The sequence below is a fragment of the Pseudochaenichthys georgianus genome, chromosome 12, assembly GCF_902827115.2.
Source record: "Pseudochaenichthys georgianus chromosome 12, fPseGeo1.2, whole genome shotgun sequence".
In the NCBI taxonomy this organism is placed as follows: Eukaryota; Metazoa; Chordata; class Actinopteri; order Perciformes; family Channichthyidae; genus Pseudochaenichthys; species Pseudochaenichthys georgianus.
Window position 1 is genome coordinate 18,073,478 of NC_047514.1, and position 11,419 is coordinate 18,084,896.

The 11,419-nt window shown below is 40.4% G+C and overlaps 1 protein-coding gene across 2 annotated transcripts; it reads right to left on the minus strand.

Moving 5' to 3' along the window:
• Positions 1-450: 450 nt before the first annotated feature.
• myo1hb (myosin IHb) lies at positions 451-10,968 on the minus strand. 2 transcript variants are annotated; one of them, XM_034096563.2, is made up of 32 exons: positions 10,933-10,968; positions 9,369-9,530; positions 8,927-9,042; positions 8,589-8,787; positions 8,252-8,332; positions 7,986-8,165; positions 7,806-7,904; positions 7,594-7,707; positions 7,409-7,480; positions 7,207-7,326; positions 6,864-6,931; positions 6,683-6,788; positions 6,500-6,580; positions 6,244-6,335; positions 6,070-6,164; positions 5,669-5,715; positions 5,404-5,484; positions 5,210-5,315; positions 4,974-5,091; positions 4,745-4,858; positions 4,209-4,285; positions 4,055-4,123; positions 3,878-3,962; positions 3,634-3,796; positions 3,474-3,557; positions 3,187-3,280; positions 2,765-2,820; positions 2,524-2,659; positions 2,362-2,432; positions 1,638-1,735; positions 999-1,098; positions 451-911 (listed from the first exon to the last, which is right to left on the minus strand). In XM_034096563.2, exons 2-32 carry the CDS (start codon positions 9,492-9,494, stop codon positions 885-887), a joined length of 3,075 nt encoding a protein of 1,024 aa, XP_033952454.1. In that variant the 5' UTR covers positions 9,495-9,530; positions 10,933-10,968; the 3' UTR covers positions 451-884. The 2 variants fall into 2 exon arrangements, with proteins under 2 accessions (XP_033952454.1, XP_033952453.1); XM_034096562.2 differs by having other exon boundaries at positions 7,594-7,710.
• Between the last annotated feature and the right edge of the window lie 451 nt (positions 10,969-11,419).

Sequence of the window (11,419 nt, forward strand, 5' to 3'; positions counted from 1 at the left end):
AAAATAGCATTTTGAGGATTTAAGAGGAACACAGCTTACGAGCAGAGCTTTAAGACCTTTAAAACGTATGTGTAATGTCGATATATGTGTTGTCCAGCAGAGGGTGCTGCAGATTAAGCTACTTTACATTCGAATGCTGCTCTCTGAGATAAAATTAATACAAACAAGTTGAAATATTTCCTGGCTACCACATACAGTAGGCATCACCTTTACATTTAAAGATGGATGGAATTGTATATTTGTCTCAACTTCATCACAGAAAATGGTGTGGATTTCCCACAGAGGTAACAATACAATCGCCAAAGAGGAGCCTGGAGGTCCAGCTTCTGACCTGTAGAGGAAGCTGCTACCCCACACATCAGTTTAGTGATGAATTGAAACTTAAATTGTGTATATTTTGTAATAAATAGGAATTTACTCCCAATAATTCCTCATGCTTTTCACACAGTGTCTATTGGTGTTCAAATAGTTTTAATGTAACATAAGTGAGGTATTGGCTGCACACATACGTAGTTTTCTTCTATGATAATTTCAGATACATTTAATACAAAGAAAGATTACAAACAAGTGCTTCTATTCATTAAGGATGGTTGATTTCCATGATTTTCGCAGGGATCAGTTTGTTCAATTAAAGATACTTTAAACTCTACTCTTAAGAAATGAATATAGACTCTACTATTAGCTTGGGTTCTGCTCTCTACAACTTGGATATTGGCAGTGTAATATTTGCATTTACATGATTGGATAACATTGTCATAAAAATGCAAAAAGTAAAAACCAGCTGACATGAAACACAATTGGCAACAACCATGGAGAGGGATTACAGAACAAACTCGGCTGTTACTAAAGATTTGCAGCAACGTCATCGCATATTACTGGCAGCATCATCTGGACTTGGTTTTTGTAGACTCCTAAAGAAAATAAGTAAAAAGCTTGGTTCATTGTTTATGCCAATAAGTGTTTTAATGATTTCCTAACATGATGAAGTCCACACTCACCACCATCAAGTGTCCGTTCTTCGCCCTGTACACCATGGACTCCTGGCCACTCTTGAAGTCCACAAACCCCTCTCTGCCAGGCTGGATGTCAAAACGCACACTGCAGGGGATCATTTCACATTGTATTAGGATTTCATAAGGATTACCATTAGCTTATGCAAAACCCCAGCTACTCTTCCTAGGGTCCACACAAAACATTTAAACAAGTGACACTTACATACAAAACAACCAAATGTAATTAAAATCCGGAGAGTATAGCTAACAGCTAAACACATTACTTTACATATTCTATCAATCTTGCAACATATTCCCAACATTAAAATAAAAAAGGTACAAAAAGTGGGTTTTATTAGTAGGACTATTAGGTTTTGCTTCACTTAACAGCTGGCTTTATAATGTGCTCTTTATCTGAGCAGAAAGTTGCACAAACCCAAAAACATTGTGACATCACAAAGTGGCCTAAATCTGATCAGTTCATTTTGCATAGTAGGTGACCTTTAAGTAGTGTAATATCTATAATGTAGTGACCTCTGTATGTAAGGGCTGAATATGAGGAGCATTACATTAGGCTTATTATCGCAAACATTTATATTTCTATCTTTCAGATTATTATGAATACATAATGTCCATATAGAGTACCTGCCCTGGACCACTTTGATGGAGTTCTGCTTGTTGGCAATAAGACTAAGCTTGGTCAGGGCCTCAAACAGGTAGTCGCTCTGCAGAACCAGATCCCCCTGAAAAACAAATAGTGTCAGACCGTCAACTATAATATGTGGTGATTGTATTATCCCTAAACCTTAAATGTGGGGTAGGTAATTTTGGAGAAACCAGCTCGAGTGCGCTAGAATTTGAAAATACACAGCCGGGAAAAAACTGCCACTTCCTTACAGAGCCCCTCCTCCAACACACACGAACGCGCACATGACCAATGAGGGCACGAGATAAGTTTGTGCACAGATGGAAGGCTGACAGCCAGGTAGGCCATCCAGCTATTTTAGCCGGGCCGGCTCAGATGATTGGTCGTGCTTTTTACAGTACTACGGCTTCCACAGATGACATTTTTTTTATGGATTTTTTGTCAAAGCACTTAAGATATTCATTGCTATCGGGATGTTAAGAGCATTCCATGGAATATAACAAAAAGTGTATCTCGAGCCGGTTTCTGAAACGTACCTACCCCACCTTTAAATGAACGAATTCATAAATTAATGGATCTTTGTTAACGGCACAATTCATCACATTCATTGATTTCTTTAAGTTCATCCTTTTGGGGAAGGTATTTAACCCGTTATTTACACTAGTTTTGACATTTAAAGACAATAAAAAACGTTCTTTTAGCTCTATCTAGAGATAGCTGTACCTTTTGCTTCATGTCATCACATGTAACATGCAGGATCAGGAAGTTGTCACTCAGGTTGCTGACGGACACACCTTTAATAGAAATGTGTATGTTACCACAATTCTCAAGTGTGTGGGTAGCTCTTCCTATGAATACTGATGCATATTTTGTTACAATCGATACCTTTCAGAGAGATGTAATCCATCCGCTGCTTGACCTTGGTCTCCTCCACCAGGTAGGCAGCTTCCTTGGTGAGGATGAGCTGCCGGAAACGAGGCCTGAACCCGTTCCTGTCGTACTTCACCACCGGCACGCTGTACTGTGGGAGCAACACACACACACACACACACACACACACACACACACGGTCAGAGTGCACTACAAAAAGTTTAAAGATGCTTAATAGATTCCAGTGTTAGGTTACCTTGATTTGCTCGTGCCGAATCATCTGAAGCACTTTGATGCTTATGTCCTCTGCACCTTAATAACATAAATGAATCCACGAGAGAGGAGAACAGCTATTATTGGTTACTGTCACAGTAAGAACGTGCTTATCAATGTAAAGTATCTGTTCATGTTAAATCAAGTGTTGTCGTTTTTAATTTGTGGATACAAATGTACTGTTGCTACAATCTAGAAAGAAATATTCCACATTTTAAAAAGTAAATCTAGAAAAGCACGAGTACATCTGATCTAATGTTAAGTACTACTGGCTTCTACAGTTTCCCCAGGATATAATAACTAATTGTGTTTTGTCATGCATGTGTGCTTTACTTGAAAGTAATAGTATTGTACTTATGTAAATACTCTCACCAATAACCCAATACAATATCTTAGCAATCTTACCTATCCTGGTATCCATGAATGGTCTGCCCACACTGGAGGGGTAGCTTTCTTTTTTTCCTTTGAACATGGAGCTTGTCTGTGCTTTTAACAGAAGCTTGAAACATGGAAAGCATATGAAAGCAAAGTCAATTCAGACAAGATACTTTATCCCCAAGTGAAGTTGCCTGGGACTCATGTGTTGCCCACAAACTTTATTCAAGTGATTTTGAATGTAGCATTTATACGTTGTCGGTGCATGTAACGACACAAATGTTTTTATCATTGTGTGTGACAGAGCGTGGATGTACCTGTGCTTTGCTCTGTGGAGTGATCCCTCGAACGTACTTCCGTACCATGAGGCGAATGTACAGCTTCTTCAACAGCTGAGCAGCCTAGAAAAACACAGCTTTACAGTGTGCCTGAGGGCTTATACCTAGAAACAGTAGATGTCAAAATGTAATCACCCACCTCCTGCATTATAGGCGGAGAGGTGAGCCAAGAGTCTTTTTCCAAGACTGTTTTGGGAAGGTTGTCCTTCAGCCGTGTGAGGTAGTTCTGGCGCACATACGCCAGGTACTCAATGTTGTCAACGGAAACGGCCTGATTTCTTGTCATGAAACCTTTAATGAACCTAAAACAAAGACAGGCAACCTTTTACATAAGGCTGTTTGGCCCTCATCTCATTCAATTAGATTTCAATGTTTGAACTTACTTTTGAATGACTTTAACAGCCCATGACCTCTTGTCCCGCTCCTTTCTGGCTAGCATTCCTCTCCAGCAGGTCTCAATCTTAGTGGCTAGAGGTAATACAAAGTGATATCTTGAAATGCTTGTCATGCGTGTCAGTCAGCTACATCAGTAACACATTTTGGGGCATTTGAGCACTCACCAGCCTCTCTCTGTCTCAGGTAGTCCCCCTTCACTCTGTAGCCTTTGTACTTGGCCTGAATCTTTGTTGCTGCAACAATGACAGTAACCGTTTCACTATCAGGAGTATATGCTAAATATTGCGTAATAACATAATGATCAAAACAACTTCTCACCCAGCCTGTGTTTGCAGACCTGAAAGGCGTCTTCTGTTGCAAACAGAGTTTTCGGGTGTCGAATGAAAATCTTTGTCCTTAAGGGAGAGAGGCAAACCGTGAGAAGCTCCTGTATCTCTTCCAGGTGAACATGTACCCATATTCAACAGTCTAGTGCACCAACATATTAACATTCGCCAACTAGGAGTGTATCAATGCATTGATCTGGACCTTTACATTACTGTAAATGATCAGCTATCCCATATCATTGTTGGAAAGTAAAAACACAGATGCATATCATTATCTTTAAGAAGCGCCTTTTTTTATTTGCATGGCAAGCCTGTGTCATCGTCTCCGTCTGCAACTTCTTCCTAAAGAGCCCAGTTATAAAATTGTCAAATTTGATTTTTGAAAGTTAAAATGTTTGAACTGTTATGTTGAATGGGCACATGCTGAATTATATCAAAATTAAATCGTAGACTTTGTTATATAAGCAAATAGCGTATTGTTGTCCAAAGAGTCTGTATAATATCGTGATGTATTCCCCTACTGCCTACCTGCCCATCTTGTACTCATCAGGTGTGTAGCCCATGTGTTTGACCAGGCAGTGCACTCCTTCTGCTGCCGTACCTTTCCAGTTTGGCCAGGTGTCCGGACACAGAGCCTTATATCTGAGCACAGAAGAAGATCACAGAATCAAAGTCAGCTGCAAAAAGTTAAGCATACCCAATAACTGTATGTATGTGTATTTCAGATGTAAAGTAGAGGGAAGATGATATTGGCTACCTCTGGAGGAAGATCTCGTATTTGCGTCGGTAGGCAAACCCGGCACGCCTGACCCTCAGGTGCTCCATCAGCCCGAGGTACTTCATCTGATGTCTCACTAACACGTCATCAAAGCGTCCTGCAGGGGACACAGCAGTTCAGATCATTCAGTTCTAACTTGGTAGATGACTGCAGGCTGAACATACAGTAAGAACATATTAGCTGGAATAAGGTGGAGGATTGTTTTTAGGACAAACCTGGCTGCTTGGCTTCATTGGGTTTAATGCAGCGGACGTACCAGGGCTCTTTGGACATGAGGATCTCAGTCAAGCCCACCAGGCTGCTCTTAAACTGAGTCACCACCTGGGGAGTCACAGAGAAGAATATACGTACAAGTGTTGCTGCTTTGTTTATAACAGTAGTGTGGTTCCACGTTAGGACTGTTTCTTACAGTTTCAGGTCTCCTCTTGCTGTCCGGCTCAGTTGAAGGAAAACAGACTTTGATGATAGCATTTTTGGACTGTCGCATGACCTTAAGGAGACAAGGAAAACGATATAAGTCCACAACATGTCAGACATAGGGACAGTTTATTAACAGTAATGTAAGAGTTATGCTCCTTAATATTTTCAGTCATCTTTCAATCTGTAGATTCGGAATACAATAATTTAAACACATTTGTGGATCACCTGGTTTCAAAGAAAGTCATTGAAATTACCTCTTTCCCATTTCGATACAAGAGATCATTGTTTTTGTCCAAGAATCCTAAAGTTTGAAAAAGCAGAAACTTTCAAATGTTAAGTATTATGGTATATTACATTTGAGCAGTCCCAACACATATTATATTACACATAGTAACACCTTTTTTTTTTAATTCATTATACATATACAACATTGCTACTGGGGGGCGGGCGTATTATCACTTCTTAAGGTTTTTGTCAGAATTAACTAAGTGAGAATATTATTTAAAAGTGACTTATTTTATTCAGAGATGAGAACAGTTGTTTCCTAATGTTGCACTACATTTTCTCAACGTGCTGTTGTTACATACCCTTATTTAAAAATACTTTAATATTTAATAGAAATATATTTATCATACAATGATATTTCCTCTCTTACCAACAACACAGTATGTCACCTCCCCAGCGTAGTGCAGGAGGCGGAAGTCTCCTCTGTCCAGAGTTTTCCTCGTCTTCTGGTCGGCAAGCTTATGTCTGCAGGAAGGTACAAGGTTAGTGGAGGTTATTATGATGGACTGTTCTGAGTTTAGACAACATACACTATTAAGCTTACGTAACAAAATGAGGATGACCAGCGATCTTCTCCTCCATCTTCTCCAGGAAGGTGAGATCTGTGGCCTCTCCAGGACGCAGACATTCCTCGTCCTAAACAAGAAGACAAGCAACAATAATTAAGATGAAAATACACAAGTTAAAAACCTACTTAACCAGAAATGGCTCAAATTACATAAGGATAAAAACGGTAGAATTAGCTTATTCAAACAGGTTGTTTGTCTTTCTGTCGGACTATAACTCAATCATCTATTTACCAATAGAGAGATGATGCCTCTGTGCTTCTCCTCCACAAGATCACAGATGATCTTGTTGTTGAAAAATGGTACTGATTCCCACTGTGCATTAACAAACGAGAAGATAATTAGTGGTTGAAAAGCATTTATTCTATTGTGTGAGAGTTTGTTTTAACACATACAAAATATGAATTGGGTTATTACTTCAATCCCCTCCATCTCGTACTCCTCCTGCTCTGACTTGAGGGTCAGCTGGATGAAAAGCTGCTGCAGCTTCTCGTTGCAGTAGTTGATGCAAAACTGCTCAAAGCTAAAGCAAATTAGAGGAACTGTCAATGTTAGTTTCTTCAGTTCACACAGTTAACTCATCTGTGCATGATCTCACCTGTTCACGTTGAAAACCTCGAAACCATAGATGTCCAAAAGACCAATTACTGTTTTCCTGGAGGAATCCTACAGAGGATTTACAAATATAATTTTCTCTGTACATTGAAAATCATGATCCAAATCCAACCTCATATGTTGGTGTTAATTAAAACCAATAGCTACATTGTGGGGTGAGTGGGGGGGGGTCAGCCCAAAGAAAGGTATGCCAGATGTGGCTTTTTTTCACAACAAATCAAATGGCTGTCTAAACTCTTGTCACCACATTGTATCCCTGTATCTGTATGAGACATGTCGGGCAAAGCAAGATTAGAAACAGAGTAGATTGTTGTTGTTTTTCTCACCTTGTTAACTAAAGACTCATTGATCTTGTTGACCAGCCAGTTGAAAGTGCGGCCATAGATGGCTTTGGCGAGGGCATCCCTGGCATACACGGCATGGTCCACAGAGAAGGGACTGAACACCTTTTTAACATCAGAATAAAGTAGATGATAAACACTGGATTTAAGTTATACATATGTTATGTTTTGCATTTAAGGTAGTCACCTCCTCTGCTTTGGCTTCGATCTTCCTGTGGGTTAGGCCCTGTTGTAGCACCTGAGTAGGAATCCCCAGCAACTGCACAGCAGATTCAAAAACAAAAAATCTGGTAACCCCCGAATCTCAGTGTCATTCATAAAGATGAAGAGAGATGAAGGGTTTAAGCTGAATGCACTTTGTTTGGGGCTCACCTTTGACACCCAGTTCAGCTCCTGGTTGTTGTTGTTGAGAGAGGCGTATCCTCGTTCATTCGCTTCAAACTTGATGTTTCCCAGATGGAGCACACTAGCAATTATTCCAAACAGCTGCTGCGTTCACACCCAAAGACAAATTCATTGTTTTAGTTCAAGCAAAATGTAATCATGCCTAGTTTTGGTGTTCAGGGGTTAACTGTATACCATACCTCAATATCATTCTCGCTGAACTCAATGACAGAGAGGGCTTTTCGAACCGTCCTCCAGTCACTTTTATCATTGATAGAGCTAACTTTGGCACAATCACCCTGAGGAGACAAAGTATAAACACTCTGAGATAAGAGTTTTTTTGATGCACCTTGTAAATTAAGTGCTTTTTTCCCACGTACCTGCACCAGGTACCTGTAGTGCTGGCAGTTTCTTTCCAGGCCGAGCCAGCGCAGCAGATCTTCCTCTCCTCCCTCCACCAGCTGATAGAAGATGTGGAAGTTTCTCTCTCCGTGGTTCTGGTGGACAACACGTGACTTCTCCAGCAGGTAACTGAGGACGTGACCACCGACTGCACCACCCTGAGGGAGAAAGGTCAGCGTTATCCTTGTTGTCCTTACATTTCTGTATTTTGTGATCTGTATCTAATGAAGATTGTTCAGTCCACCTGGTGGTCGAACTGGATGTCCATGTATTTCCCAAATCGGCTTGAGTTGTCATTCTTCAGGGTTTTGGCATTTCCGAAAGCCTGTATGATGATGATTAAATCAAGATTACAGGATTTAAAAAAACATGTTATCGTGAAACCTTTGGGCCTGAAAAGTGAAGCCATTAAAAAAAGGGCCTTAAACCTGCATTCTTTTTCAAATATCCAGCTGGGGTCGTCTCCAGTGGTCGCCAAAGCAATGGGTCATGTCACTTTGGCTACGTCTACTTATACATAGTTTATCTCTAAAAATGATTTAGACAGCAGACGCATTTGCACACATTTCCTTGTCACTGACCTCGAGCACTGGGTTGGAGAGCAGCAGCCTGTCCCGGACGTTGTTCAGGAGTTTGGTACTCGGACAGCTGACTGCGTAGAATTGCAGGATTTTCTTGGAGGCCTCAGTTTTGCCGGCCCCGCTCTCCCCCGAGATCAGGATGAAGTGGTTGTTGAACTCAGACAGCATGGTGCGGAAGACGTTGTCTGCCAGTGCATAACTTTTAAAAACAAAAACAGTGATGGTTCAAAGTAAGCCTTCTTTAAAATTCAGACTGAGTATAGAGTTTTTTTCAATCAGAACACTCCTGAGCAACATTTCTTTCTCCCTGTACAACAAATAATTACAGAATATCTTACATATGAGGTGGCAGCTCAAAGAAGTTTACGCCCATGTAAATGTCCATTTGCTTCTTGCTGTAGATATCGAAGTCTTTATACGGGTTGACCGACACCAGGAGAGTTCCAATGTAGGTCTGCAGAGAAAGACAAGGAGGAAGTTGTGTTCTGCAACTCTTGCACATTTGATACAGGACGATAAGTAATTGTGCTCTTATCAAAAGCAATAACTTTGCTTAATCACTTGTCATGACCTTTTTCGGACATCATTGACCTATAGATTGCTCACTCCGCAGATAAAGGGAACAAGAGCTGCTGCCTCAGCAACACAAGGTGCCGGATTCAGCGGAAAGCAACGCAACATTAAGACATTAGGACCTTGTTGGGCGGAAGGTTGAGGGTGTGACGTTGAATTAGAGAAAGAGAAGGGTTATCACACACTACACCACACAGGAAGACTCACATAAATGAGATTCTCATGAAAGCGTTTCTTCAGGTTCTCCAGGAAGGCAGTCTCACTCGTGTAGGGGTCCAGGAGAACAAAATCCTGGATGCCCACACGGTCCCGGGCTGTCAGCGAGGCCTCCATGTTCCTCAGGATCTGGTTACAGCGCTCATCCAGGCTCTGTGCCAGGGCAGGAGCACAGGGACATGATTAGGAAACAAGGTATCCTTACAGAACTAAGTTATGGCCACGCATTTTAGTTTAAAATATTCAATAAATGTAAAATATATGTTGAAATTAGCACGCTAACCTGATAGCCCTTTCCCATCCTGTTTATTAATACCTCTTGTGTTTTGAAAGGAGCTGAGCTGAAAAGTGAGCTGCCCCAATAAACCATCTACTGTATTAAAAAGCTCATTCATGTAGTCAATATCAGTCCTATGTTAGGTTTATATTGTCAATACAGTACTAGGCCTATATTTTCAATACCAGACCTCCTATTCTTGTCAGAGATGAAGAACTGTCATTTACATGTTTGTAAATGTAGATCACATGGACCCAGCAGGAGAGGTGAAATGCTGCCCCCTACTTCTTTGGAGCTTGACAGGTAATACATATTGTACTTTTAGGAAAAGTAGGGCTGCAGCTGCCCTTAAAACGTATTTACTGTGTACTATATTTGACATACTATGTATTTGGATATAAACTAAATATTTTTCCAGCATACTTAACAGTATGGTAGTAGGGGTATTAGAAAGCGCAATATGTCGTTTGTGGCCCTGTTCTCATTCATGTTGTCAATACCAGGCCTACATTATATCCCATCCTTTTCCTTTGTGTCCTGTTTTCCTCAAAGGTAATCTTTTTTTGTTGAAGTTGTCGCCACCCAAGAACACACACATGTTCACAATCATAGATTTATCTAGGATATACATTTCCCAGTGGGTGACTCATTTCCTGCCTGTTTGTCCGGCAATACATCTGTGTCTTCCAGTCAGAGCCATTTGTGGCCTTGGCAACATCCTCTTCGTTCATGACAAATCTAAATTCAGCCACCACTATCTAATCTGCTTTTATGCTTTCTAGAGAGCCATCAGTCTTGCTCATGACAAGGACAGAGCAAACATGAAATACTCAACCTACACAAGGAGCTTCATATATTTCACAGTTTAATACTGAACAATATCAGACACAAATAAAAGCTTAAGTGAACTTTAGAGTATGATTAATTACATTCATTATAATAGGCCATGCATAAAGACAGGATATGATATGCCACTTAAAGACACAACAATGGAGAAGTGTCAGGTGAAATAATCAGCAAAAGCAATGCACTTTAATTATGGTGCAATGAAAGAGCAACCCAGTGCTATGCTCCAGTGGTTTGGCTCTCATCACTGCCAAGTTGACCCGTCACCAAGTCGGAGTAACTGACACTCACAGATCATTCTCCAGCTAAACAAGCAGCTGCTCTACTGACCCAGCAAGAAATGACACCACCATGTCATAATAAATATATGTCCTAACAATGAAACGTGATCATTCAAATGTTTTGGAGGAAAAAGTGCAAAAAGTAACCTACCCTGAGGATCCCTGAGGTTGTTTGTTTCTTCCTCTGCACCTTTTCTGAACTGAACCTCTGATTTTATTGTAGCCAGAGGACGTTAGTATGACAGGAAACGCTGATAGATTAAAGTCACTACTTCCCTCAATAGGAAACCATCAATTATCTAGTGAATGTGCAACAAAGGAAGCAAAGTGCGTGCATGCGATTGTGCTTGTGTGCATGCCACAAATAACACATTTATGTGAGCATTTACTGTATACAACTTTTCAAGAAGCCAGGATTTCAAATCGAAATCACACAGTTTGTGGAGGATTGGGAAATTACGCAACAATCAAATTAAATAAATAAAAAATACTATCCAATACAAATGTTTATCAAAGTACTACAATTACCATTCATAATTAAAAGCCGTGGGAAAAAATGAAGGAATTTCATCATGTGTCTGCAAATTACACCTGGAAAATATCCCATTGATGCAAAAGTAAACAAAGAGAGGTAAAGA

What these genes read in the sequence shown, in the direction of transcription:
- myo1hb (XM_034096562.2), bottom strand. Translation starts at nt 9,494, where the DNA reads ATGGAGGCCTCGCTGACAGCCCGGGACCGTGTGGGCATCCAGGATTTT. An exon ending in TCTCCAACCCAGTGCTCGAG is followed by an intron (nt 8,333 to 8,588) that starts GTCAGTGACAAG and finishes ATCATCATACAG; the next exon opens with GCTTTCGGAAATGCCAAAAC. An exon ending in ACTACAGGTACCTGGTGCAG is followed by an intron (nt 7,905 to 7,985) that starts GTACGTGGGAAA and finishes TTGTCTCCTCAG; the next exon opens with GGTGATTGTGCCAAAGTTAG.